The 27,634-nt window shown below is 40.8% G+C and overlaps 1 protein-coding gene across 3 annotated transcripts in view; it reads right to left on the bottom strand.

Annotated features, from left to right (window-relative positions):
• The window catches only part of pdlim5a (PDZ and LIM domain 5a), an 84,865-nt gene that overhangs the window by 30,786 nt on the left and 26,445 nt on the right, over positions 1-27,634 (bottom strand). For 2 of the 3 annotated variants that reach the window (XM_033619086.2, XM_033619087.2), the window contains exon 4: positions 4,479-4,521. In XM_033619086.2, the coding sequence (XP_033474977.1) occupies positions 4,479-4,521 (43 nt within the window). Of the gene's footprint in view, positions 1-2,684; positions 3,110-4,478; positions 4,522-27,634 lie in introns of all 3 variants that reach the window. The other variant, XM_033619083.2, reaches the window with a different exon arrangement.

Here is a 27,634-nt window from a genome sequence, read left to right as displayed (position 1 = left end):
GAGCACACACAGAGTGTAAACATGAAATGTAGAAATTATGAGTCAGAAAAAGAGAATATTCAGTCCAGTTGGTGTCTTGAGGTCATAAAATCAAAAACATCCACCCTCTTGTTTTGTTTTGAGATGGATCACTAAGAAAATAAATGAAGGAATGAATGAAAAATGTGGCATGACGAAGGTGTGTTAGTCTGTGAAGAGACACAGCGCATGTGTAAATCTACATGGATTCAAGGCTGAAACCTTCATTGACTGACTGATTTGCTACAAGAAAATGCCACACCGATCTGGTTACCGATGCAGGCTATATATACACAGCTTAGTCATAGCATCACAGCATAGTTATACTCACTATGCCTTTGGAGAGAGGAGAGATGGGGATGCGGACAGAAACAGGCGGGGGGAAAAGATGATGGTGGGAGTTATGTAAAGAGAGGCGCTGAGTGAGCACTAAGTAGTTATTATTATCTTAAAGCGCTAGGAACCACTAAAATGTTTTAGATGCTGCGCTGCCTTCAAACACCTGACCTCGATACAAAATACAGCAGGAGGGGTGTAAGCAAAGACGTGTTTTAATAGAATATCATGAATGATTCATGAAAACTGGAAACAGAAAACAACAAAAATGCACTCACAAAGAGTAGGAGAGTGAGAACTGCTTGATTTATCTCATGGCAGTAAGTTGATATGTGTTAATATCAGTGAAAAGCCATCATGCTAGGGATGTTTTACTTTGTCCATACATATTTGTAATTATTTTATCTCTAATCTTTTGCAAAATTTAATGTAAATTTCATGTTAAAAAATCAGTGTAGCAGCATGGTTAGAGCAGTGGCCATTACTATGGGTAGCTTTGCCAACCAGTGTAGCAAGCTAATGTCAGTGTAAACTTCCGTATAAATTCTTGAATTCACTGAGATGAGATTTTGCCCTAATGACCAAATGAGCAGTGGAGTAGATTTCAAATAAGCAATCTGTCAGATTCAGATGTAGGCCTATTCTTTAATGTTTTCTACAGAGGAAATTTGCTTTTACGGTTACTTTTAAAAATATTACTGTAACTGTTTTTTCTCTGTTGCCATTAATTACATGTTTATTGAAACATGATGTATGTAAAGACGCGGCATGTGTATGGCCTCTAATCCACAGGGCTGGTACCTGCGGTTATTACACAGGCTAGTTAATAACATGTCGGGCAGGAAATCCAAAGTGTGGGATCATTTTGAGAAGGTGAAGGACGAATCCAAGGTGATATGTAAACTCATCTTCATTGGTCCACTACAAACATGACGTATCATCTGAAACATGTCAGTAGCTACATGCCCATTAGCCACTTAGCACAATCACTACTGCTTTGCCGACAGCGTCATTAACAGGCGGCTCGCTCAGTGTGTGACGTGCACTTGTAGATAAAATATAGGCCTATATTAATGAAGGTTCATTAGTACAGTTTTGTATTTCTCTGTAATGTAGCACAGTGTGAACAATGTTACTGATACTATTCTTTCTCACACCTTCATCTCAAACCATTGTGTTGCCCCTCCCCAAAACATATAATTTAATGATTAAATTAATATCGTAAACATGCAGACAACTAGTTGACTAATGGTCCTAAATGTTGGTTCACTAGAAAATTTCTTAGCCAGGGGCAGCCCTACTAATTAGATAACTAATAAGACTAACCACGATGGTTTCTGTGAGTTTTATTTAGTTTCTCTCAAGTTTGAATCAAGTGTTTTACCATGAGGCCAGCAATAGTCTTAGTGGTGAAAGAAAGAAACTGGGGTTGGTGTATAGTTGTATTTTTCTGTTTAATAAGGAAAATAGATGTAAGAATAGGCCAAAACAGCCCTCAAACCAGTAGGTGTGACACATTTTTCGGTTCTACTGAGGTGTGTTGTCACCATAAAAAACTAACAACAATCACCATTTTGTTTTGTACTGGTCAAATAACCCTAGAAAACAGTTGAATGTCTGTTCTACTCTCATTCAGTTTGTATGAGTTATGTTTCATTAGGCCTATGTTCCATTATTTTGACAAGACTGCAAGAGCTCCTCACAAGAACCCAACTATTAAATATCTATCATGAAGACTTTCCCCTCTCAAGTTCCTACAGTCAACAAACATTAACCCATTTTAGTTTGCTTACATATCCATGTTTCCAGACTGGTAATTAAAGTTCTCGAACATGACACAGTACACAAGGAACTGGCAATATATTTTCGTTTGTTGACGTTTGTATGTTATACTGAACCAGCAGCACGTTGCCAAGTTGTGACTGTCACTTTTCAACACTAATAAACAACATTCACAAACGGAGGCATCATAATTCGGCTTGTCTTGCTGAGTCAAACCGCAGATCTCGATACAGTGTGCAGCAGTATGTTTTTCTCGTCTAAACACCAAACAGACATGTAAGTCTGATTTAATGATGTGGAAGAACTTTGAAAAGATGTCAACATTCCAAGTCTGGCGAGCTGCATGGAATAAACAGTTTTCAATCAGAAACATAAACTGTGACATAAGATGGATAACACTAAAAATTTTATAGCAGACATTTGAGAGGTCATGGAGCATCTCGTCCTTTCGACAGCTTGAACAGAGCCAAGACGGAGAAAGTTGTAGGGAGATAAAAATGCAGAGAAGTGATTCATTTGTTTGATTGGCTGGAGAGAACGCCACTCACCCATTAAACTGCAAAGGCAAGGCTCCGCCCTGACTCTCCAACAGGCCCCGCCTCTGCCCCATGGCCACCTCACATGCGTTCTCAGTGGAGTAGAGGTTGATCGGTGTGTTATACACTGATGGCTGTGGCGCAACGAGGACAGGCGGGGAGGAGGAGGAGGAAGAGGATGGGTCAGAGACAGGAGGTGGAGGGGGAGGAGGAGAGCTGGTTTGGGAGGAGGCAGGAGTGAAGGCAGAGGATGGGGATGGGATGAAGGGAGTGGAAGGTGACTGTGAGGGAGGGTACCCACTCTCTGCACAGCACCCGAAAGGTCGGGGGGCCTTGTTGTAGTGGATGGTGGAGGGGCTGGAGGAGTGAGGGTGGGGGTGAGATGGTGGAGGGGGATGGGTGAGGGCCACTGGTTTTATGATGTCTGATCTGTTGTCCTATCGGCATGAGAGAAGAGCATGCAAATACAAACGAAAAACAAATCACAACACAGCACACGCTATACTGATGCCTCTCAGGTCGTATTTTGTGTTTGTACCACAGGCTTTATGCTGTATAAAGCTCCGATCATACAGAAAGTGTTTTACAGGTTGCAAAACACGAGACGCACCGCACCACCTTTTTTTAAAATTAAATGCCACTTGTGAAAAAAAAACGCCTTCTTCGTTTTTTTATTGTCATTAGTTGCTTGTTACAAAAATGGACAGGCAGTGGGTACCTGCTGTAGCTCTGGTTGAGGGTGAGAAGCTGTCAGTAAATAGTTTGTTGGGCACAGGGAAACGGAGATCTGTGTGGGTACATGAGACCCTATTATGATGGTGGATCACAGGAGTACCACCAGTTGGTCCAGGAGCTTCGCATCCATGACGGCCATTTCCAGGCATATTTTAGAATGACTTGGGAGCAATCTGACAACCTGCTGTCTATCATTAGGCTGTATAGCTCTGGGTATGAAGCAACCGCTACCACCAGCTTCTCCTCCATTGTTTACCAACTGCTAACTTGTTGTTATGACCACCACAGAGGGCCCGCCTCTCAAATCATCCGATTGGACAATGGGAGAAAAGCTGAGAGGATGTGAGGCGCTTTTGAGCTCTCAATTGAAGTTTTTTAACTTAAGGAGTTCAGAGCGCTCCGGCAAAAACGCGAGGCACGTCGCAACACAAAAACTCCTCCAGCTGCTAAAACACTTTCTGTGTGATCAGAGTCTAAGAGTCAAAGCTTATAATCTGCCCATACAATACAGTTTGATTCAATTTAAGAATGGCTGGAAAAAATCAATCAGTTTAGTTCCTGTAAATGTGATCTATGATCTTTTTGGGAATAGAGAAGCATCAGTATATTGAATTGTCATTTAAAATAAAAAAAAACATGTAGCAACATAAAAAAACATGATTACTAAAAGTCAAGACAGTGGTGGTTTTCATGCAGCAAAATTTGTGTGCATGGCATCGTTTCAGAAGGGTGTAGTTAACTACAGAAATGTAGTTAAAGCACTTGGTACCCCAGGTGATTTAGTTTTCCCTTTCTCTTTTTTTTATATGCAATCAGTCACTGATTTAATAACTTTTCATGTCACAAGTTTCTTTTTACTCTTCAAAAGTAACTCCACAGATTACAAAACAATTACATTATTCTGAAATTACAAATTACATTATCTAAAAATGTATCTATCTGTCACTTGGCGTGCCTCGTGTTCATCACATAGTAACATTTTATGATTGCTTTGTTTCTACAAATAGACAGGCTGTGCAATAAAGTGTATAAAATGTTCTGTCGTTTCAGTGACATGCTGTGTAACAGTACCTTTGGTGCCACAGGAGGAGGAGATTTTGTAACACTGGGGGCCCTGGAGAGAGAGAGAGAGAGAGAGAGAGAGAGAGAGAGAGAGAGAGAGCAGAAAGAGACAGTGCATGAGTTATGATTGCACAATTCTTTTTCATTCCAACATTTTCTTTAAAATTTCTGATATCTGAAAATGCATTCTCATAGTAGATTTAAATGACTGTTAGCTAACACCATGTGGGTAAAATAGCTCGGGCTTTACTGTAAAACATTAAGATCTTACTGAGGTTCAGAGAAACTGTGGTTATGGTGAAGTATGACTACACTTGACCTCTCAGCATAGAGGCCCATGAGGACAGTCACCTTGCATCTGTGTGTCTATGAAACTTAACTTGCAAGGGTTAAAAAAGTGTGGCCTGTGTGTTTTTTAAGGCAGCTGTTTTTAGCTTATAAAGTCTTGTATCAATCTGATACTCTTGGTCTTTGATACTCTCGATGCCATGAGCTCACCTAAAGGTCATCTGAGGAACATGCCTGTAGCTACCCGCACTGTTGAAGTGAGCCAGAGGTGATAACAGATCATTTTTCAGCTGTTTACAGTGTTTTTATTTGGCTGGTTTAAATGGATATTGATTGAATAGCACACTACTCAATACAACATTAACTAAAACAATCATTTACAGCAGTTATGGATCAATCTTCCCTCTTTTCTCTTAAGTCATTTATATAAAGGAAACAGATACACACATGGAACAAATGAATGGTTGCAGTGGTGCGTGATGATAGCGTGATATAAAGAGGAAAATACAAGCGTTAACGTAAAGTAAAGGTTAAGTAAGCTGTGCAGTAACCGAAGACGCGTGAATCGCAGCCGCCCCGCATTCCTCTCAGAGCAGCCCTTCTCGAAACTTCCAGAGGGAGGTTCATGTCCTTCACCTCTGCAAATTTGAACCGACAGCCTTGTAGTAGCTGAAAACACATCAGTCAGAGAGAGCTACTTGTGCACATGGCTTCGTCTTCACTGCCTCTTGTTCCTCAGTCGTTTGCCAACAGTGTTCTGATAATGCCGTTCTGCTCCGTCAACACATGAGGATCTGAGATGATTTCAACACCTGAAGCAAAATAGGCATCTTGCCATTAAACTATTGTACCGCAGTCAGATGTAACTCTCAAGCAAAGTTTGAAGAACTTTGGAGGAGAATGATGAGCAGGTCTGAGCTTAACATCTTCCACACTGTGAGCTGCCAACAAAAATGTTTACTGATAAAATCCTCTGAGATGGGAATGTTTAAAGAACCCTGATTGTGGTTAGGGTTTCACACTCAGAGTAAAGAAGAGTGGATTAGGAGTTTATATGTGAATAAACTTATGTCACTTTGTAGCTCTTGCCAAAGCAGTTCACACACTGATTAAGCCTCTAGAGAAACTTTCTGTATTTCTCAATATACTGCAGTTTGGTGTCACATTTCTATGCAGGTGTGCTAGAAATGATACATTTTATGTGAACCAACCAATTGTATTCATTTATTCTTTGACATTACATTTGTTTCGGTTTTGTTGTCTTTTTCTGTTTTGCACTGCTTTTCATTTGTATGTGCATGATTCTGATGTTTCTTCTGATACTATGTTGACAGTTTGAAATAAAGAATTAAAAATTGTGCATAGCGGTAGTTCAGGCAGGACACGATGTCAAGCTCATCTCACATCCCAGCTACATCAGCTGATCTCAAACAGCTCAATCAACTGATGGAGCAGCTGATTGATGGAAGGGAGTCAGGTGATAGATCACATGATTCCTTTCTATGCAACCAATTGGTTAATCTCATTCAGGGTGCCCTATTTAAACTGCTCTAGCCTGCCTACTGTTGCTGCTTCCTCAGCAAGCTGCTTTGCAACCTGCCTCCACCCCAGCTCCTCCTTTTCATGCTGTGTCTGACTTATCATTGTCATTTCTGTTTGTCATTGATGCTGCTCTGTTCTGTTCCCAGGCGCTCTCCTTGCCTCAGGCTTTCCATGTAGGTGCATGGAAGGGCAGGGAGGTTTGCCCTCTCTGCCTTAGACTTTTGTTGTTTGCACATGGAAGGGCAGAGATTTGTGCTCTCTCTGCCTTTGGTTTTCCACGTAAGCTCGTGGAAGATGCTTTCTGCCTAGGCCTGAGGAAAGGCAGCGAGGCCCCAGAACAGAGCCATGCCACCAAATATAACACTGCAAATGGAAATAAAGTTTTCTTTGACTAAAGTGTTCCTGACTGAACTAGAATTACCGCCTCACTATTGTAAGCCTTCGCCAACCAGTCAAGTTTCAATTTGCATCCATGTTTGTCCAGACTCATATTTAGCCATGACATTAGACAGTGCTACAAATATGGATGTTGCTGCAAAGACGCTAGCATCTAAAATAGGAAACTAGTAAATTAGTATCTGACCGAATGTTATGACATCAAATAATGTTCAGAAAAATGTTCTTGCAGAACAGTATGATGTCACAGTGAAGACCTTTGACCATATGGATATAAAATATCAACACTTTGTCATTATATTCAATATAGAATCCTATATAGTGAAATTTTGTCAGAATTAGTATATGACTTCTTGAGTTGAGTTATGGCCAGAAACTTGTTTTGTGAGGTCACAATAGCCTTGACCTTTATCCACCAAAGTCTAATCAGTTCATCCTTGAGTCCAGGTGGTCATTTGTGCCAAAAAGAAATTCCTTCCAGGCATTCCTGAGATATCGTGTTAGTGAGAGGATGGACAACCTAATGCCTCTGGCCACAGCATGGTGGTATAAAAAGGAAGGGGGAAGGAACCCTGGTGACAGAGCCGCAGCTAGGTGTAAGTTATGGTGTAAAATCCTGTGAAGCATCAAGGAGAAGTTTCTGGAGTGGATGCCCCAGCAAAAAAAAAAAAACAAACAGAATCTCAGTGTTCAAAGTAAGGATTTAAGTGAAAAAAAAGAAAGGCAAAATAAAAGGTGGCAAGCACGCATCAAATTACTTCCGCTGCCAGATGGGGGAGACTAAGGCAGAGACTCCCCCGCTCAACAAGCAAAGGAATCCCTCCGGAGCATCTACTAAAGCGTTAAGGACATTCCTGTTATCATTTTAAACAATACATCTCATCTGTTTTTTGTCTCAGTAGCACTATATCAGCAGTACACCTAGCTTGTGGGTTTCCATGGACACACTATACTGTAAATAGTTCAACAAGTATCCAATTAGGGTGACAACAAAATATTTACTGACATCAAAGCTGATCTGAGGACAGCAATGATCTCCCTTGCGCAACCAATGACACAGACAAGTGTGAGGCACATCGAGTAGGAAGTGGAACGCCAGGGTATCAAGTAGGTATTTCAAATACGTCACCATCATCCCTGTGTGCTGTAGCCTCGATTACACTGCAGCTAAAACTGGAAACACCAACATGGAAATGTGTTGGGGTCATATGGTAAGAGGGAGGGGAAAAAAAAGATGCCCGCTAGAACGTGAATGAGAACCAGAGTTTATTTTAACTCAGAGGCTTTCAGAGCTTTTTCTCCAGGGAAAGGTAATTTCAGGCTTTCAAACAAGCAACCTACTGGTTTATTAACATGCCTTTTATGTTGCTGGGACTCTGGGAGAACTTCCGAGGGTTGTAACTATCCAGGTTGATCTTCCTGAAGCCTAAGAAGCCGTTTGTGTCAACTGTGGCTCAGAAAACGTGTTTTGAATAAATGCTGCATTCGTGGTACCTTTGGTATTAAAACAGCAGTAACCAAATTTGATTTTCATTTTGAAATTCGGGAAGGATAAAAATATGTCACTAGAATATGGGGCTTTTGTTGGGGGCTGACGACAGCGGAGGAACAACAGGACTTTGCGCCGTTTCAAACACTTTGCCAGAGGAATGTTTCTTCATAGCTCAAATGTGTGAGGGTCAGAGAGTAAGTGGATGCAATAAAGACACTGACAGTGTCACGGTGACAAACATGACATTACGTCTACCTCCCTGCACACCGAATGGAAACATTTACTGGCCTGTACATGTATGTGTGTGTGTGTTCTCCTGACCAACACTTTAATTTGATTCATACTTTAAGAGCAGCTGCTATAAAACATGTGCTCTGCTCTCTGCGTTTGCATTTGTATCCCTGCATGTTCCATGTTAACTGTCAGGCTGTACGTGTCTGCGTTTCTTTTACACCGTTTCATGTTCATGGAGGTTTTATATCATATAACAGAGCTCTTGGTCTGTTCATGTAACTGTGAGTCTGTGTTTTTCCAGCCAGTCTTTGTGGTGACAGCCATTTTGGTTTTGCTTTGATACCTCACCACATCCGAGTGCAGGCTGTGGCTGCGATGATGGAGCTAAAACATGTTTCCATATTCCAAGTTATTTAAAAATCAGTTTATTTGTCTTTTATATTTGATCATCAGGGTTTGCGTGCGCAAAAATATATTGTTGTGTTAGTCTGATTTTTGATGGATTTTTGGGAAATGCAGAAACACTGACAACCTGCTTTCATGGGCTGTTATTATCTCTGTTCTGTTTCCACTCTCTCCAACCATTATTTTTTAATTTAAAGGGAAAACAGTGAGACGTCTTTCAAAAATGCCATCCAGCTCTGCAGGAAATATTGTAAACATGTGTTGCAGAGCTTTTGATACAACTGTATTTTAATATGTGAGCACATTCTGCGTGATGTTGAATCTATCATATTCACATATTCTGTGAGTGTCAGGACATCTTGATCTACATTTCCTCCCCTGATAAAGACAACTAGAGCTAAAGGGTTATTAAATGTATGATCTTCTTGTCAAATCTTTCAAATGGTATATTCTGTTTTTATGTCCCCCCATTTATAACGTTAACGCTCCTCTGAGTCTCTTTACAGTTTCTCTAACATTTATGCATTACAGTAAATTGATCTGTCATGAAGAGGAAGATGCCGTCTCTTCTTCACCTCCTGTCAAATCACCCGTGCCCTCGCGGCTGTTCAGTGTTCTCAGTTGTGCATTTGTGTTTAATCTCTCCGGTCTATTCTTACTGGAGTGAGATCACTGACCGATGTTTCCAGGGCTGTGCCCTGACATGCCATCAGCCTCACCAGCGAGCAACCAACCATGCTGAATCAATAAGAGATTGTTGCACATGTGTATGTATCTGTGTGCATGTGTGCGTATGTGTGATTTCATGTCTAAAAAGAGGGGCTCGTCAAGAGGCAGGAGTGGTGTAGGTGGAGGTGACACGGCTGGAATCTGTTAGTAGCACCAGTAAAATCTGAACACACTCTCTTTACTGCACAAACACAAATAAAGCAGTAAATGTCTTAAGGAATTTTACAAGTGAAAGTGAATACCATTATTAAAAGTAGTGAAGGGACAAAGGCTCAGCTGACACACACCCACACATATACACACACACATACAGTGATGTATTATGCAGAGTGTGGTGACAGTGATTTCAGGCATGACGGGCTGGCCCGGGAAAGTTACCGGGGTAGTGCAATAACACAGACTACAAGGCCCAGCTTGTACACACTGCAGCATCTGCACTTGCAAATAGGTTAAATGAATGCACAGACAAACACACACACATAGACAGAGAAGTGTGTCCAAGTCTATTTTTAGATTAACTGCACCTTGGACATTTCCAAATATGAAATGTGTGAAAAACTTGGACTTGATCGGCGCAGTTATTAATGGCTCGTTTTTCTTTCACACAGCTGTACTGTGGTCTCGTTTTCTTCAAATCCAGACTGGTTCTCTCTGAGTCGTGATCTTATCTTCGATTTGCGCCCAATTTGTCTTGCTGAGACATTTTTTGGCAGGTCCCGCATGCTTTTGTGGTAACTTTTGCATATCTGCCAAGGACAGAGAGGAATGATTTTATCCAACTGAAGTCCAAACACTTGAATAAATCTATCCAACATTTGAAATATCACGTGTTCCTGATATTTGTCATTTTCTGAAATAATTCAAATTCACCCTTTTTCCATTTTTCTCCCTTCTCTTTAACTGGGCTGCATAAAATAGCAGGGGGATGTAAAACACAGTGCAGATGAGACAAAATGATACCGTGCCTTGGCAAAATTTTTATTACAATGGTTTGTGTGTCTGAACATCCATGTGTGCTAGAAGAACAAACTTGTCTTGTCTTTCCCATGGGACCCAACAACAGATTCAAGTATGAAACACATGATTCACAGAGGGGGGAGACAGGAGAGATTCTCCCCCCTTCACTGTGTAAATCAGGGACTTTAGCAGCTTGGTAATATATGTACAGGCACAACTGTGCCCCGGGGTCATTAACTTAAAACATAGCTTTAAATTCAGTCTTAACTAAATAAAAATCTTTACCCTAGCTGTTTCCACTTTTCACCTCTCCTTTTGTCCATCTCTACACCTTTTCATCGCTCTCTGTCTCTTTCTAGTTATCTCTCTCTCCTCCTCTCACTGACTTCCTCTTACCTCTCATGCCATTTTCTGCTTTTTTTCTGTTTCCTGGGAGTGAGGTCACTGTTCTTTAAACAAAAGTGATAATGATTATTGAAACAAAGCCCTCTGAAATGTATGCAGTCGTCATTCCTGAAGGTGGGACACACTCTCCGAACTCTTGTCTATTTATTTCTTTTTCTGTGCCTTATTAGGAAAGAGGGGAAAAAGTGGGTTGGTTTGGATTCAGTTTTTTTTGTAATTTTACTTTAAACTGAAGCAGGCCGGCCAACGTGACCAGGGGAGGATGCCAGGGCACCAAGTAAGAGCAGAGTGACTGGCACAATTATTGCCATGTGTGGTTCAGCATGTGAGTGTCAACAGTGTGTATGTATAGCGGTGGTGGTTGGGGTATACACATATATATATATATATATATATATATATATATACTCTGACAGAAAGAAAGATGATGAGCAAACAAAGACTACAATTACTGATTTCACAAGCTGGTGTAACATTCCTTTGCTGGTGTGATTAAATCCAAAAACAACAGTGTTATTTCACTGCTATTTAAAGACCACTGTGTGAGTTTATCAAGAACTGGCCTTTAAATAGATCTGGAGGCTGAGTCTGCCTGTCTTTATCAGTCCTTACACTGGGCAAGACCATCAGAGAGACGGGGGTCACCCACAGATCACACGTACTCTACGTCTGTTTAGTGTATGTGTGTGTGAGCACCATGCCCATGACTATGTATCTGCGTGTGATCCACCCCATTCTTTATCCACTACCTCCCACCACTATCTCCACAGAGGCCTCGACAGGCCTTTCAGCTGAGTATGACATCACACAAGACCCTAAAAGAAGCTTTGATGCAGACCAGACCATAGGAACAAGATATGGTAAAACTACAGTGGTTTCACTACCAAAACTTTAGTATTAAATCAACTTGGAGCGAAATTTCAAGTATGTTTAAACAATCACAGTCACGGAAAGAAGGAAAACATTCCACTGTTGAATTTCAGCACGGCTAAACAGAAAGTGAAACTTATCTGTGCTCTTTTCAAAGCCTGACTCCAATATGTAGGGTGTTTTATTGAATATGCAAGTGTTTGGGAAGTACTGAGCATTTAACTGGATAAATGAGACCTGAATTATACTGCACAAGTTGTGAGAGTTTGTAAAGTTGTAAAATTTGATTTGGTTTTGCTCTTGTTAAACATGTTCCCCAATCAATCAGGAAATCAACATGTCTGAAAACTTATTTCTTTCCTCACATGGCATGACTAACTGATTTACAAATGGTCCTTTAATCTGCTTGTGTCTTACAAATAATGTAGTTACTGCAATGTTCAACAACATTTTCCTCATATTGTGCAACCCTGCAGGATAGAGGCTTTATGTTTTATATATCTGCTGAACTGCTCTTGCTTCTTTATCCTCTGCCATAGATCAATATGGCTAGACAAAAAGCCTGAGGGTACAGATCCACTGTGGATTTCATAAAAGAAGCTCTCCCTAGCCTGCCTGCCTGTTTATCTGATGGAAAACAACAGTTTGTACTCGATACAGATTTGACCTGAGTCTTATATTCAGGTCAATATCTTTTAAAGGAGCAGTATGTACAACTTAGTGGCGTCAAGCAGTGAGGACTGCAGACTGCAACCAGCTGAGACTTCTCCAGCGTGCCAAATGCGAACTGACGGTTAGGATACTGTCAGAGTTTATTGTTTATACACACTGACATTTATATTTTTTACAGGGAGCTTAATTATCTGCAGAGATCTCTTTGTACCTAAAACAAATGGACCAGGTGATTCGATCTGGTAATAACACTAAAAAAAAAAAAAGCAGTTTGGCATTACAAATCAATGTTCCTCTAAAGATGTTCGACTCATCGCAGACAGGTCACTCAACCAACACCTTCTTATGTTTGCTCACCTTTTTTCTCTGATAACTTAAGATCCAGACATTCAAGAGGTTTTTACCGGGAGCTGAATTATCTGCAAAGGTCTCTTCCTCTCCAATACAAACAGACCCTGTTATTTAAACTGGTAAACACACTGAAAAAAACAGTTTCACATTAAAAATCAGTGTTTTTCCAAAGCCTATAGCCCTTTTTAGATAGGAATTGTGGAAATTTGCAGGGAAGCCCCATCAGTCCTTTTTCAGCATTGGCAGTATAAAAACAAAATCAGGGAGTACGGCAACTGCCTTTTTCAGGGCAATGGGGGGGCGTGAGCAAGTAACAAAACGTGTAGCTCAGCGTGTGACGTAAACAGTGGCGTGGGAGGCTGGTGGGCGGCTGATCAGTCCTTCGGCAATTCTCTCGTAAGTCGGCCCGTCATCAACAGCCCCTCCCGATGCAGAAGGCCGTCTCGGTCTTTTAAAACCAAAAGGATTCTGCCAATATGACTACCCTACGAGGTGGAAAATTGGGCACCTCGGATCAACTCGCCAGTCCGGCTCTGTGTGTCTAAACGCTCGCAGCTGGCTGGCAAAACGGCCCAACATTCGTGGAAAATCTGGCAGTGTAAAAGGGGCTAGTGTTTGGTTTGTCCATTTAGGGGCTACTGTGGAAACATGGCAGTGCAAAGTGACAGACTTCATGGATGAGGACCTGCACCATATGTAGGTATAATTGGCTCATTCTAGGGTAACACAAACACAGGTAATTATACACTAATGAAAACATACCTTTCATATCTTATTCCATTTCTGTTAATACAGCCCTCTAAACCCTACACACTGAACCTTTAACTGTAGTGTGGGTTTTGATATATGTATATTGGTGCCCTACTATGTCTACATAAAGACATAAAATAATTTTCTGTTTGCTTAATCTGTGAAAATCTATCAGCAGGAGATTTGATAACAATCACACAGAATGTCCTTTTCTAAACTCTACATTACCACAGAAGAAAATGAACGGACAGAAAACGCCTAAACATGCAACTCTGTTTTCTGTGGTAACATAGCAACAAACAAGCACATTTTATAGTAGCTCACTTTCTAACTAAAACACACAGCAGTGGACTGGTACCCTAAGGAGTCTTAAAAGCAGACCATGAGAGGAAACAGGCACATTAAGTTAAACCCCACCAGGGCAGGAGAAAGGAGGCAATGTCTCCAACAGCCTGAAGGTCAACAGTACCGCATCAAAATGCCAACAGAGCACAGGACTAGGGGGAGTAGCACTTCTCTGACTAAAGCTCGCTGCTCCACACACCAACTGCACCTCTGTCTTGACTGAGGGTATAAAACAAAAATAATTGGATGAAAGTGTGAGAAAAACAGTGTAAAACTGAAATATGAGGCAGAAAAACTGGAATACACTGCTGCCATACATTTTACTGGGTTTGGACAATGAAAGACGTGAAGTCCATTAAACAGTGAATAGCAGGCGTGGAGATGACATATGTTTGAGACAAAAAGTTGTAAAGTCTCCTGAAATGTATGGAAATTTTTACGACACCAAAGAAGAAGACTTACTGCTGTAACACATGCGTCCAGTGGTGCAACAAATTTCACATAATTTAATGTACTAAAAAAGATGAAGAGTCTTTCACAGCATGGAATTTCTTCTTAGATGTTTTCCAAAGATCATAAAAGTAATTTTATGTAACATTACATTCGTGCAAATATATATCTTTTAAAGGCAGGGGACAGATGTTTTCTTTTTATGTGAAACAGTAATGTTTGGGTTGAGGGTAGTGTGTATGGCAGTACGTTAGTTTCACTGCCTGCACTGTCTCTGGAGTCACGGGGCAGTAAAAGAAGTAGATGGGAGGACTGGAGGCTCGTGTTGTCCTTTGAAATCTAAATTAAACTTTTACAGCTTTGTTTCACAGCAGACTGACCAAGAAGTACATCACAGCATCGTTATATCTGACCGTGCCACCGCTGTGATGTTACTGCTACGACTTTCGGATGACAAGTTTGTGACATACATAGGACACCAAATTACCTCTTTTCTTGGAACTAATAATATACATTTCTCTACGCTTGTGGTCTGGGATGCACTTAAGGCCTACTTAAGAGGGCAAATAGCTTTTACTGCAAAAAAAAGACACTTAGAAGGACCAATTGGATTTACTATCTAGAATTCAAGAATTTGATCAACAACAACACAACCGTTTTTGTCTCATTTTCAAAACACCCAAACAACATCAGCTCTCAGTGCGTTCTAATTAAGCCCTACACACTCAACTCTGACTCTGACAACTCTGGTTGTTGCTACTGTGCATACTTAATCTAGACAGTGTGCCTTAGAAATATTTGGGAACTGCCCATTGGTTCGACATCCCATTGTTTCGACCATATTAAACTCATTGTTCCTAAGTCCGTTCCGAAATCATCATGATGCCCTGTGGTTAAGGTCTGGTTAGGTTTAGGCACAAAAACCACTTGGTTAGGGTCAGGAAAAGATCATGGTGTGGGTTAAAATGAAAAAGAAAGTGACAAACACATAAGCCGTGAGCCTGCTTCGCCTCAAGCCAGTCGCGGTGAACCACACGCCCGCCGCGAGCCGTTCAGCACCGCGGACAGTCGGACTAATGGGATGTCGAAACCAATGACATGGACCCGAAATATTTAAAGGAAGGAAAAATCTGGGGACAGGAGGATGGGTGAGGGTGGGAGGAAGGCTGTTTTATCATATAAGGCATTACTGTAATGACCATTTGTTTGTTCTGCACACTGATGTACAGCGTGTGGTGTTGTGGAATGTGTCCGCCCAACCCTGATGGTTTTTTCCTTTTTGAAAACCTAATAAAAATACTTTAAAACAATAAGTAAAGCCTGTACATGTAAACAGAGGAGCTCACATGGAGGCACTAACCCGCATTGGCATGCAGTCCCACACCCAAATAAAAAACACAAATACCCATGTATTCCCACGATATTTTTCTTGCAACACAACCTGGCATGTTTAAAGCAGCGTTCACTCATTGTTAATGACTCTTGACCCGATAATGCCCTGCCATACCTCTGCGAACACTTCATGGCGACTCCCACACTGACCCTTGCCATCATCATTTAAAAGATTTAAAGTGTAATTGAATAAACTAATGACTCTGTGTATTGTAGTTGGAGCAGGGCCAGTCTGTTTGCAAAAGACATTTCCACAATCCAACCACACATCACAAAACCTAGCTTTCTGTCTCACTGCAGCTGACTGACAAACACACTGTGACAATCTTGACCAGAACCATACAACCAGAGGAATGGAGAAACACGGGACAAATCCCCGGAGCAAATCTGAGTTTATCAAAGCCATGTCAGTGCCGTCAAAATTATTTAAAGTATATCCTGAACTGTGCTTCAGGTTAAAGCTCCGGTGTGATTTCACGAGACTCAGATGAAGACTGCATTGTTTCAAGTGTGGGTCCCGGACAGAGGGAGTTTAGGAATCTCTGCCTCGAAGGAAAACTCACTATATTCTGGGCCTCTGTAAGGGAAACCAGTGGTGCAGGGGGGGAGGACATCCACATGATTCTAGGGGACCCCGAATGGAATGAATTAAAGAAGAGATTTAGGATTAATGAGCCTTTAGCACTGTGGTTTTGTAAGATCTATCCGGAAATGAACTACAGTCTCAAATTATGTACTTATGTACTTACTACATCAACAATGTGTGTGTTCAGCAGAAGAGTAAACAGGGTGCACATAAAATGTACATTTAATGTGAGCGAGAGAGCAAGAAAGTGAGTTTAATTATCTGCTCTCTGCTTCACAGTTTCTTTTTTTCTTCCTGGCAGCTCTGTTATTTTTTCTAAAGGCGGCAGAAACAGAAACAACACAGTCCATCAAACAGGAGAGAGACGGACGGACTAAAGACACAGCACTCCAGCTGGGTCCAGCACTCAGCTCTGAGACAGCCTGCCATTCAAAGTGATCCACAGCTGGACAAGGAAGTGTTTTCCACATTCAACATCTGGCCTGAGGTCTGCTGAGAGGCTTATGGATATCAGTGTGCATCAGTATCACTCCTAGGATTCACCAACAGAGATGCAAGATTGACTGGCTTATTTTTATTTTCCTTAATGTCTTTTCATCTTGTTTTTGATTCTCGCTTCAGTGTCCAACTTTCTGTTTCTGTTTACCTGGTCCCATTTTTGGCCCTTTACTTACTCACTCTCTCCCTCTTTGGCTCTTTCACTAAGCTTCTCCCTGAGTGAGTCACTTGCCCTATAAACGGAGGCAACAGTGATATGACAGTGATCATAAAAAGATCCTGGCTCTGACATTGAACAAATACCTGAAGTTATGGAATTTCTTCCATTCCTATTTTTCCACTTTAAAATCAGAGCATCTTTAACAGATGAGCTTGAAGAGGATAATGGTGGAAAAAGGTGCGGGAGGTATGAGAGTGCATGAGGTGCACATTACACCATTTGCATCATTATGTACTTTTGTGCATTTTATATATCCACCATATGCATATATATTATAACAGGCTGTTCTCATGCACTGTTTGTACATATACCTTGTGAAAGTAATGCACCACAATCCTTATATAACCCATGCAATCACAGTGTTAGGGAGCGAAACTAGTTACATGTATTTAAATTACAAAATAAGTGTAATTGTTATCAGTTGCGGTTACTGAAGAAAAAATATATAATTAAATTACAGTTACTAGTCAAAATGTGAGTGGTTACAAAGGGGTCAAATCTGAATATATTCTTATTGGTGAAAAGTTTATACATAGATAAAACATTTATTCTGTTGCTTTGCACCTTTTTGTCGTACAGGAGCACCTTCTTTTAGCGTAATCTATTTTCTAGGCTATTATTTTTTAGCTTTATTTAACTCATTACATTTCTTAGATGAAGTAATTAAAACAGTTACATTACTTGTAACGTTCTAACAGGGTAACTAGTAATCTGTAGCCTATCACATTTTAAAAGTAACCTTCACAACATAATCATGAGTCAGTAATTTGTGTATAACCTACGTAATCAGGAAGGCTGCAATCACAGGACAAAGGTCCTGACAGGGAACAAAGATGGAAGTTGTATAAAGACTGAAAATCTGCGTAAAGGGGCAGGTTAGGGTGGTGGATTTGTCAAGAAAACCTATCCTACATAATTTTGCTTGCCTATAATGAAACATCATAACTTTACATTAAGTATGTTCCTTCACGTTAAATACGCTACGTCATTATGGGATGCTAATTCGTTACATTGTATACGACTTGTTGTATAAGGATTTATTGGTTATTAACACAGAGCAGTGACACTTAATATAAATACGGTGCAAAGAGGATATAAAAGTGCAAAATTAGAGCTTGTTAATCAAAAGATGTGGTCTGGAAGGTCTAGGCTAAGCCCCAAGTGTCCTTAAATAATATGGATGCTTCTACGTACACCTGACCCATGCAGGGCTGCTGCGTCGGGCCCCTGGCTTCCTGCTATTTTGCAAAAGTGGACCCCGGACAAAGCAAGTTGACTATGCCTGACTTGGGGGCCCATACACATGCTGCATATTTAACCGCCAAAAAAACATAAGGTTGGGCACTGAGTGCTACTTCTGTGCCTTTTTTGTGCCAGCTTTCAAGAGTGTGGCGACAGGTTATGTCTGAGGTTGCTAAGCAACCTTAACAAGCTGAGGGCCAAATTCACAAAAGGATTGTGTGGCTTTTGCGGCTGCTAAACCGGTAAAAATGGAGCAAACAGATACCGTCTAATTCACTTACACCAGTGCTAATAGCCATACGCAGTTTGAGTGAAGTAAATAACGTCTTTAGAAAGCTGGTGCAAACTGGGCGCTCCTCTGTGGAAGCCTCTCGCCCAGACTTTGCAGTGATCGTGGCAGCAGTGATCGTCTGTTAAATCAGTCTGTAAATAATATTTTGACATTATTATTATAATCATTATTACTTTAATGGCATCCGAAGATACTGATGCATTGAACAGGTGACAGTCTGCGGTCGTTCTCAAAACGCACTTCTGTCACGCACTTCAAAAGCAACTTTCAATACTTTATTTTACGAAACGGGGGAAACAAACGTGAACAAAAACAGTGCCATAATTCATATTAAATTCAAAAGATAACGAAAAAACAGCTACAAGTGAGAGGGAATAGTGATAAAGTGGTCAGACTTGGTCAAATCCACTGCCTCAACCCATCCGACACTGTTAGACTGACTCACCAGCAGACATCACTACACGAGGGAATACAGTATTCAGTACTTTGCCAAACAAAGTCTAGTTAGCCACAGCGCTAATAGCCACACGCTTGTGCAGCTTGTGAGGCATTATATGATAATTTTTCTTTGGTCCTCCACTTCAAATCATGCCATCTTCTTTTACATTCCAATGGCGTGCGTTTGAAAACTCCTATGGAACTCATAGACTGGGATATCAAATCCCAAATACGGTTTCTTTCTCCAGCCGTTGTATTTCTTGCCTGGAGTTTTAAGGAATGGGTTTGCACCTCCTCGGTCAGGACCTCAAGCTCGTGTTCTGAAAATTTCATCTTTCTCTTCCTAGCCGCCATTGTTCTGCCACAGTGTTCTTGGCGCAAAGCCAGCATTTATACTTTGCCATGTGGCTAATTGCAATCAGGGGCAAATCAGGGGCAAATTGCACTCAGCTGCCAAACTTTGTGGGCGTGTTTGCGCTGGTATATCATTAGCGCAATATCCTTTGTGAATAGGACGTTAAGACGGAGCAAACTGCGGGTGCAAGTGAAGTGCAATTCAAGGTGCTATCAGCGGCCGCAGTTCATTCTTTGTGAATTTGGCCCTGAGTACGGAGCTGATCGTCTTCCTGGTGCAGTCTATAAGTGTGTACTGTAGGCCTATGATCTGTGGGACAGACTTTAAGCTCTGGCTGCCCTGCACCTAAATGAGCAACGTTTCCATGTTTATCACAGACTGATATTTATGGAAGAAGGAAAAGATATCTGTCGGCTGTGATTGGCTGTCCCTTGTCATATGACATGCGGTGCACCCTTCTGTGTTCCAAAAGTTGAGCTCTGTTTATGTCGGGGCACGGCCATCGCGCCCTGAAAAAGAAGTCCTCGGAAACACATGCACGCTGCGAACACGTCGCTCTGGTGTCATTCTGTCATTTGAGCATCTACATTGAAAACTATGAATTTGAGGGCACAAAAAATGCGGCATGTGTACGGCCCCTTGGAGTATTTTGTGCTGAAAAGCAGCACAGATTCCCAAAAAAAGACAAACACTTCTCCTTAGGATTATTCTCTGAGCCTGAGTTGAACATGGTGTAATTCGACGATGTAAATCAACAGGGACAAAAACAAATAGTCCTCTGGCTGAAATTAAACATATTGCAGCCAATCTGAGCTGATAACTCAGTAGACTTTAAGCTTAATGTGAGAACTACAAGAGTAGAGGGTAAATTGCGTCTGGGACATTAGTGTATTTGGTTTCAAAACATGTTGATTACAATTTATTATCGAGTCATTTGTTACTATAATTAGAAGTTTATTTTATCTGGAACAAAACTGCTGAGTGTACAGTTTATGTTCTGAATGTGCCTTACATCCTGAGACCCATTTATAGCAATTACGCAGTGCTCGTGAAATGTAGCTTCTTGTTTTTCTCGTCTAATCAGACCTGATGATTCTTCGCACTGTTCCCGCGGCCTAAAGATGAGTGCTCTTGGCTTACACGGAGATATGTTTGGCAAATAGCAGGGAGAAATTAAAAAAGCAGAGACAGATGAGCTTAACACAGTGTTCTTGGCCTCGGAGTATCTGCATGCTACCTTCACAGACTCCTAATGTTCTTGGGATTTGTATTTTCTTTGGCCAAAACAACAGACTAGCAAGAGACAGACAGAGACAGGTGTGTTTCGCTGTAGCTGCATTCTCCTGGTATTAGGATATTACTGGTGGATACTAAGAGCCTAACCAGAGATGATGGCAGTCAGTTTTAGATGATCTTTGGCAAATACTACAGAGCAGTGAAAGACAGAGACAGGTGAGCCCAGTTTAGCACTCTTGGCTTTGGAACATCTTTGGCAAATATCAGAGCTGAGTAAGTGACAATGGCAGCTGCGGAGAGTGTCTATGAGTACAGATGATTTGCAAAGGGCTGTGAATTTCTGCAGCTACAGTACGAGTCTCACAAGTTCTAAGTGATCAAATGTTGTACGTGTTGTACTGCTATATGCCACATTTTGACCGGTTTTATTAGGCTTTCTTTGGTCTGACCTGCAAAGAAAACCCCATATAGATAAATGCTTGAGTTTAGATATGTATGCTCCTCGGCATCTAGACATTATCTGCAGTGTAAACAAATCATATTAACCTGATCACACAGAGTGCCCTGGTGGCGTAGCGAATAAGGCCATGAATCTTTCTGATAAAGGCATAAAATGTCAAAAACAACAGAATATGTTTACACCTTTCCACACACAAGTAATGTATTGTATGGCACTAACAGCAGATTCAAATATCACCCAACTTAAAGAAACAGTGTGTAGGATTTAGTGACACCTAGTGGTGAGTACTGCAGATTGCAACCAGCTGAAATTTCTCCCATGTGTCAAGCGTGAACTCCCGCTTTGGATTCCTTCAGTGTTCATTGATCAGAAGGTTTTTATCTACTTTTGCCAGATTATCCACAGAGGTTTTTTTTCTCTCAGACCAGGTAATTAAAACTGGTAAAAACGCTGAATAAACCAGTTTATTGTTACAAATCAGTGTTTCCCCAATGCTGTTCGGCTCGAGCGCAGATGCCAGCCCAGCACCTGCTAATGTGTGATAACTTAAAATCCAGAAGTTGAGGACTTTTTTTTAAATGGGAGACAAATTGTTCACAGAGGTCTCCTCAGCCCCTTTCCCACTGCACAGAAAAAACCTCAAACCAGCTAACATCTGGCATTTGTATTTAAAGGGAAAGGTTGCAATCAAGAGTATTTATCGGCTCCAGCTCCGATTGGCTTCAGTCAGCTGTGATGGAAACACAACACCTGGGTGGACACACTAATTTAAGCCCCTTTGCCAGCGTGATGCAAAGACAGGCTATCATATCATCAGTATCAATCCGTCTCCATCCATCCAAGCAGCGCTCGATGATCGTCTCAAATGTATTCAGCACCGAGGTTGAGAGAGAGAGAAACTGAATAGGTAAGGGATATAAAAAAGAAGTAGCAGTTTCACAGGCCTCCATTCTGCTCTCTGCTGTTTACGAACCTGTTTTTCAGCCCGTCCATGACATTGAACATGTCACAGTATACTTGTCTACTGTTGAGCTGTGTTTACTGCTCTAGTCTACTGGATATGGGAAAGCAGTCTATCGCCTATTTTCCGTAGGTTTTCCTGCGTTTAAAAAAACCTCTATACTTGCAACAATTTTGGTGGAAAAAAGGGATTCCTCTCAAAAAGAAATGGACCTGAATTTAAACCAGTAAAATCACTTCAAGCAATTCCACATCAGAAAAGTTAGTGTTCTTCCAATGTTGCTCATCGTGAAGGGGTTGCTAACCCTACTGGCCACCATGAAAACGCAAATGGCCCTATCTAGAGGCAGTGTTTGGTTTGTGGCGGTGCAACATGGCGGACTCTATAGACAAGGACCCACTCCCTTGTATATATAAACGGCTCATTCTAAGGTAGCAAAAACAAAACATTCTTTATTTTCAGATGATTTTAAGAAAAGATACTTATCATATTATATTAAATATCTACCAATATATACCTCTAAATCCTATACACTGGACTTTTAAAGCTGGTTGGTACTCTTGAACTGAGTCTATTTTAGTGCCATCAAACCAGGGGCTATCAAGTCAGAGCATGGCTTCTCTAATGTATAATTATCACATTTTCTTTTTCACTGCAGTGAAATATTTTCTCTGCTTCACACCTTCATGCACCCCTTCTTAGAAATGTGCCTTTCTTTGCTGTGAAACACTTCAGCAGGCCAAATATTTGAAGTGTAGTTGCATTAACCCTGGTATTTTTGTAAAAGCATGGTCTCTCCAGTCTTTTGTAAATAGGGAATCCAATTATCTCTTTCCTTCAAAGCCAAGCTCGCTTAAACATGCTGTTCTTGTTACACGCGGGTCAGTTCCAAGTAAGCATGCCATCTATTCTGGGTTTCATTTCTCAGTCTAAGCTAAAAACAGGTGATAGATCATTTGGGTTAAAGTTTCGGCCTTGCCTACAAACATACAACATGACACATACATCAAATGACCAATTATGTAATGCAACTTTCTCATATTTCTGACACAACGAGAGGTCATTAGTCATGTATGTGCGAACAGATGATTTCAGATTTCATTGTGAGGAAAATTACATTGGAAACAGTAAATCAACAAGGGGACAGATGTGTGTCAGTCTGTGAATTTACAACTAAACATTTTAAATAGAAAATGACATAACCCTCCGTTCTAGAAGTATCCAGGCTGATATATCAGCCGGGCTGTTTGCTGGGCACGAGTCTGTGCGCAAGCATCGTGCACGTACAACCCGGATCTTGTTGTCTCTATTTGGAGAACACACAATGTAAACAAAATGAAAACGTATACCCCAACACTACATAAACTTCCCTTACCCCAACCTCTTGCCCAAGCACCCAGAGCTAACTTCCAAACTCGAAATAACTCAAGCAGCTGCCATGAAAGATCTCTCTCTCTCTCTCTCTCTCTCTCTCTCTCTCTGTATGTGTGTATTTGTGAATGTCTAAGGGGTTGTGTGCATGTCTCTGTTGGGCATGTTAACCCTTCGAAACCTGAGCAAACTGGCTTGATTTCATTAAAAAATATGGGAATAAGACAATGAGAAACTAAAGAGGAAAGTACCAAAGAATTTGCAAGAAATTAGTAGACAGAGAAAATAAAAAACAAGAAAATTAGTTAAAAAAAGTAAGTTAAAAGCAAATAAACAAACGGCATAAACAAATGGCATAAAAAATGCATAAAAATTTTACTAATTCTGTACCACAATTCTAAATATGTAATAATAATAGTTATAAATATATTCAATTAATGTTTTTTTTTTTATAAATTTCCCTAACTTTGTTCCCTTTCCCCTATTTTTTAAAAATAATTTTCTACATTTCTTACAGGGCTGCTCATTGCCTTTTTCCCTTGTTTTTGAAATAAATGTAACCCCATTTGCTCAGGGTTCAAGGGTTTAAATACTTGTGAAAGGCATCTGAAAGCAGATTCAAGAGATTCAAAAGATTTCAAAGGGTTAAAATAGACCATACTGCTTGTGAAAAATATTCAGTTCCTCAGATTCATTTTGCATGTATGTGGCATATGAATAGAGAGTGTAAATTAATGTGTGCAAGATCCAGATTGCTGAGGTGAGCTAAACTTCCTCTCTGACTGATGTGTGTGTTCATGCATGTGGAGGGTGGGGAAGTCAGGGCCTGTAAATCAGCGCCACTGCAGCAAAACAACAACACCACAGTGCAATTCAGCGTTCCCGCACATGCACAAGAGATCTAAAACCCGATTGTCTTATCCGTGACATATTATGGCCTGTCCTTGTGGCTTTCTACATGAGCACATACAGCTCCACTACAACAAATGCAATGCCTCCACCACTGAGACTCTCAGTCACAAAGACCAGGCTTGTCAAACACTATAATTATCCTGTTTGAGGTTCTTTCAACAGGGTGAGATCTCTACTCTGATAAAAAAAAAGAGAAGTGGAACCAATTAACTGAGCACAACACAAAAGCTGCTTCAGAACCCTTCTCTTTGCCGTGACCGCTTGCTCATTCAAATCGTGCATTCATTTGCAGTGTTCTGTGATGTGTCCTACGCATGTTTGGGTGAGTGCATCAGGTCAACTGCAATATCATTTCTGTACCTTTTAACTCCATCAAACACACCAAGATCTTCAGACTGCACTGTTGAAAACACTCAAACGCACACATGCACACAGGCCCATTAAATAGTCAAATGGGCTTCGAAAAGACTTCACTGTTGGGAATAAAGCATTTAACCAGACACTGGCAGCTACAGTGAGTAACGGTGAAATACAAAGGTGGTTTTGTTGAGGCAAGGGATGATTGGCTGAAATGAACAGCTTAATTCTTTGGTGTAGCTCTAAAGAGAATAATTACATCACTGAAGAGGCTAATTTAGTGTTGAAACTTTGTGATTGCACTATACCAGCGGGATTGCTTCAGTACAAAGCCATCAGCATGGAGGAAACCTCCTTCAACATTTGTAACTTTTCAGCAGCTTCCAAATGTTAAGCCCCACTCCGTTCCTTTAGCTTTCACTTCAATCTCTTAAACTTAACTTCAGTTCTTCCATGTCATCTCCAATGTCCACTTCTAACTCTCCCTTTCCCCTTTCCTGCCTTTTCTCTCTACTTCCTTCTTCCTTGTACTCATTCTTCCTGTCAGTCTTTCATCATCTTTTCAACTACAACTCCCTCTGCTCGACCTTATCAGCTTATCTACCCATAACCTCTCTAACCTCATCCTGCTTTGTTGACTCCTCTTCATTGCAATCTCCTTTTTGTTTTTCCAATTCTGTTTTCACAGGAAATGTAATTTGTGCCTGAATTACGTTCTGTTTTTGTTGAAGATGCTACAATACCGCATGCCACTAAGTGGGAGTTGGTTGGGGTAAATTTTGGAAGTAGGACCCTCCAACCCATTCTCACCCCCAGTTTGTTAAATACTGATGATTTGTCATGTCCCCTTGGCGTCTGGTAGCGATACAGAGGGTGTTACATCAAAACAAGGGGGGACTTTTGGTTTTGCACGGGACGTTGGTATGTCACTTGTGTAACTTTAACATAAAGCAACATTAACTTTTAGTTTCAAACAGGACATGAACTGCGGTCCCCTGGGTGAAAGTCCAGTTTTGTTTGACCCCTCCACCTCCCTTACCTCCTGCCCTATATACAGATCTTCTCGCTCTTATAATATGAGTTGCTCTAAGCATCAAGTCTTGCCACAGATGGGTTTATATTGGAGTTGGCTGAAAGGCCAGTGCATCTAAAGGGTGCCTTTGGCATTGATATCACATGCTGAGGGGTATGACAAAGCATCGATATTTGACGACCTGAAAATGAGAGCAGGTCGGACACTTAATATGTTTGGGTTTATGCAACAAAAGGACTTTGGTTAAGGTTAGAAAGAAGATGGTCATGTTAAGCTAAATGTTAATAAAGTGAGTGCCTAAACATAACCATAAAAAAACTAATCATGCTTTAGTTGCTACGAGCAGGTATTGTAGGAAACATGCAGTTTTGCAAATGAATTTAATTTCTGAAAAGAAATTGCTGCCTGTAAGAGGTATATAATCAGAATTTCAAGGAGACAGGGCTGTCCATTGTCATCCATCTGTTCTTACTTGCCAGAAGAAGAGCTTCAATGGAATGTACTAAACCCTTACCAACCAATCTTTTGTCTATTTGTGTGTGTGATGAACATATGTGCTCCACATGTGTCAGTATCACCCTCATGGTAAAACAGTCCGTCGAGCTAACAAGATATTAGTTGTTTTTATAGGTCTCATCAAATGGAATTCAATTTGACGCTGAAGATAAAAATGGAAAAATGATTGATGGACAAAAGAAATTCCCAGAAACCCGCCTACATTTCTTTCACAGCTGTGCGTAAGTAATCACAGTTCAACTTTATGGATATCTGTGAATCTAAACATGGAGCACTGACACGTGATGCCATCGAGCAGAGTGATCCACGGTGCACAGAAACTGCAGATGTCAACCAAGTCGATCAGAAACTGGAGAATCCATCTCCATCATTGTTTATGTGCCTCTCTTTCATCTCTTTGCTACGCTGTTACTTCCATTTGCCTCTCATGACTTTTTTCATCTTTCCTTCTTTCCTGTTTCTGCTTCTTTTAGGATAAACGTCACCCTCTTAGCAGGAGAGCTGCACAGACACACATTGTCACCGTCTGACAGAAAGTTGTGAGGACTCCAAAGGTCATGAACCGAACGTAACAATACAGAGTGCATTCCTAGACATTAGAAAAACTCAGGCAAAGATTGAGATGTCAAGTAAAACAACAAACACCTCAGATCAGGTCAGTCATGTCACCATCACTATTCTTACTGCTATTCCAGCTATGCAGGAAATGTATCTAAATTAAACCGAGAGCAGCCGGTAAATAAAACAAAGCTGATAGTATTTCACATTTGACTCATTGAATCATTGTATGTTATAGTGATCTTGAAAGCCCACAGAATCTCACTCAGTCACGCTGTGATAAAGCGACAGACTTACGGCCATGTAATTCAATTTACACACTACATTGCCAGACACTTGCTGCTGGGGCCAAAAATAGTTCAGCTCTATATGCTGAGATTTAGCAGTGAAACTCATGGAAATCATGAACGATATGTCTGTGCACTCTGCGTGTGCGACAGTCATCCTGGAACAAACAGTGAAGCAAGTGAGATGGAATCTTTGCAAATACAAAAAATTTAATAAAAGATTAAAGTAGGGATCATTCCTGGATGAAAGACTCTGATCAAACAGCCTTTAAAGAACGTGAGATCTGATTTTCAAATACGAAACTTGTGTGATGTAAAAAACCTGCTGTTTTAACAGGAGAACCAGTTGATAGGGCGACTGCCAAAACCTACATCAAGAGTCTGTAAAATGAGTCACACGAAAATCAAAGATATCTTCAATCTGCTGCTCATCAAAGTGATTCGTTTTTAACAATGCACAGATCTCTTGTTGCGTATTTGAACTCTGAAACCTGCCATTACACTGATCATTTCAAACTGAGCTGGATTGAATGGAAAAACAACAACAAACTTAAACTGATGTTGC

This window comes from Epinephelus lanceolatus, chromosome 9 (assembly GCF_041903045.1).
Source record: "Epinephelus lanceolatus isolate andai-2023 chromosome 9, ASM4190304v1, whole genome shotgun sequence".
NCBI lineage: Eukaryota > Metazoa > Chordata > Actinopteri > Perciformes > Serranidae > Epinephelus > Epinephelus lanceolatus.
Note: the sequence above shows the minus strand (reverse complement) of the source record. Positions and strands in the feature narration are given on the sequence as shown.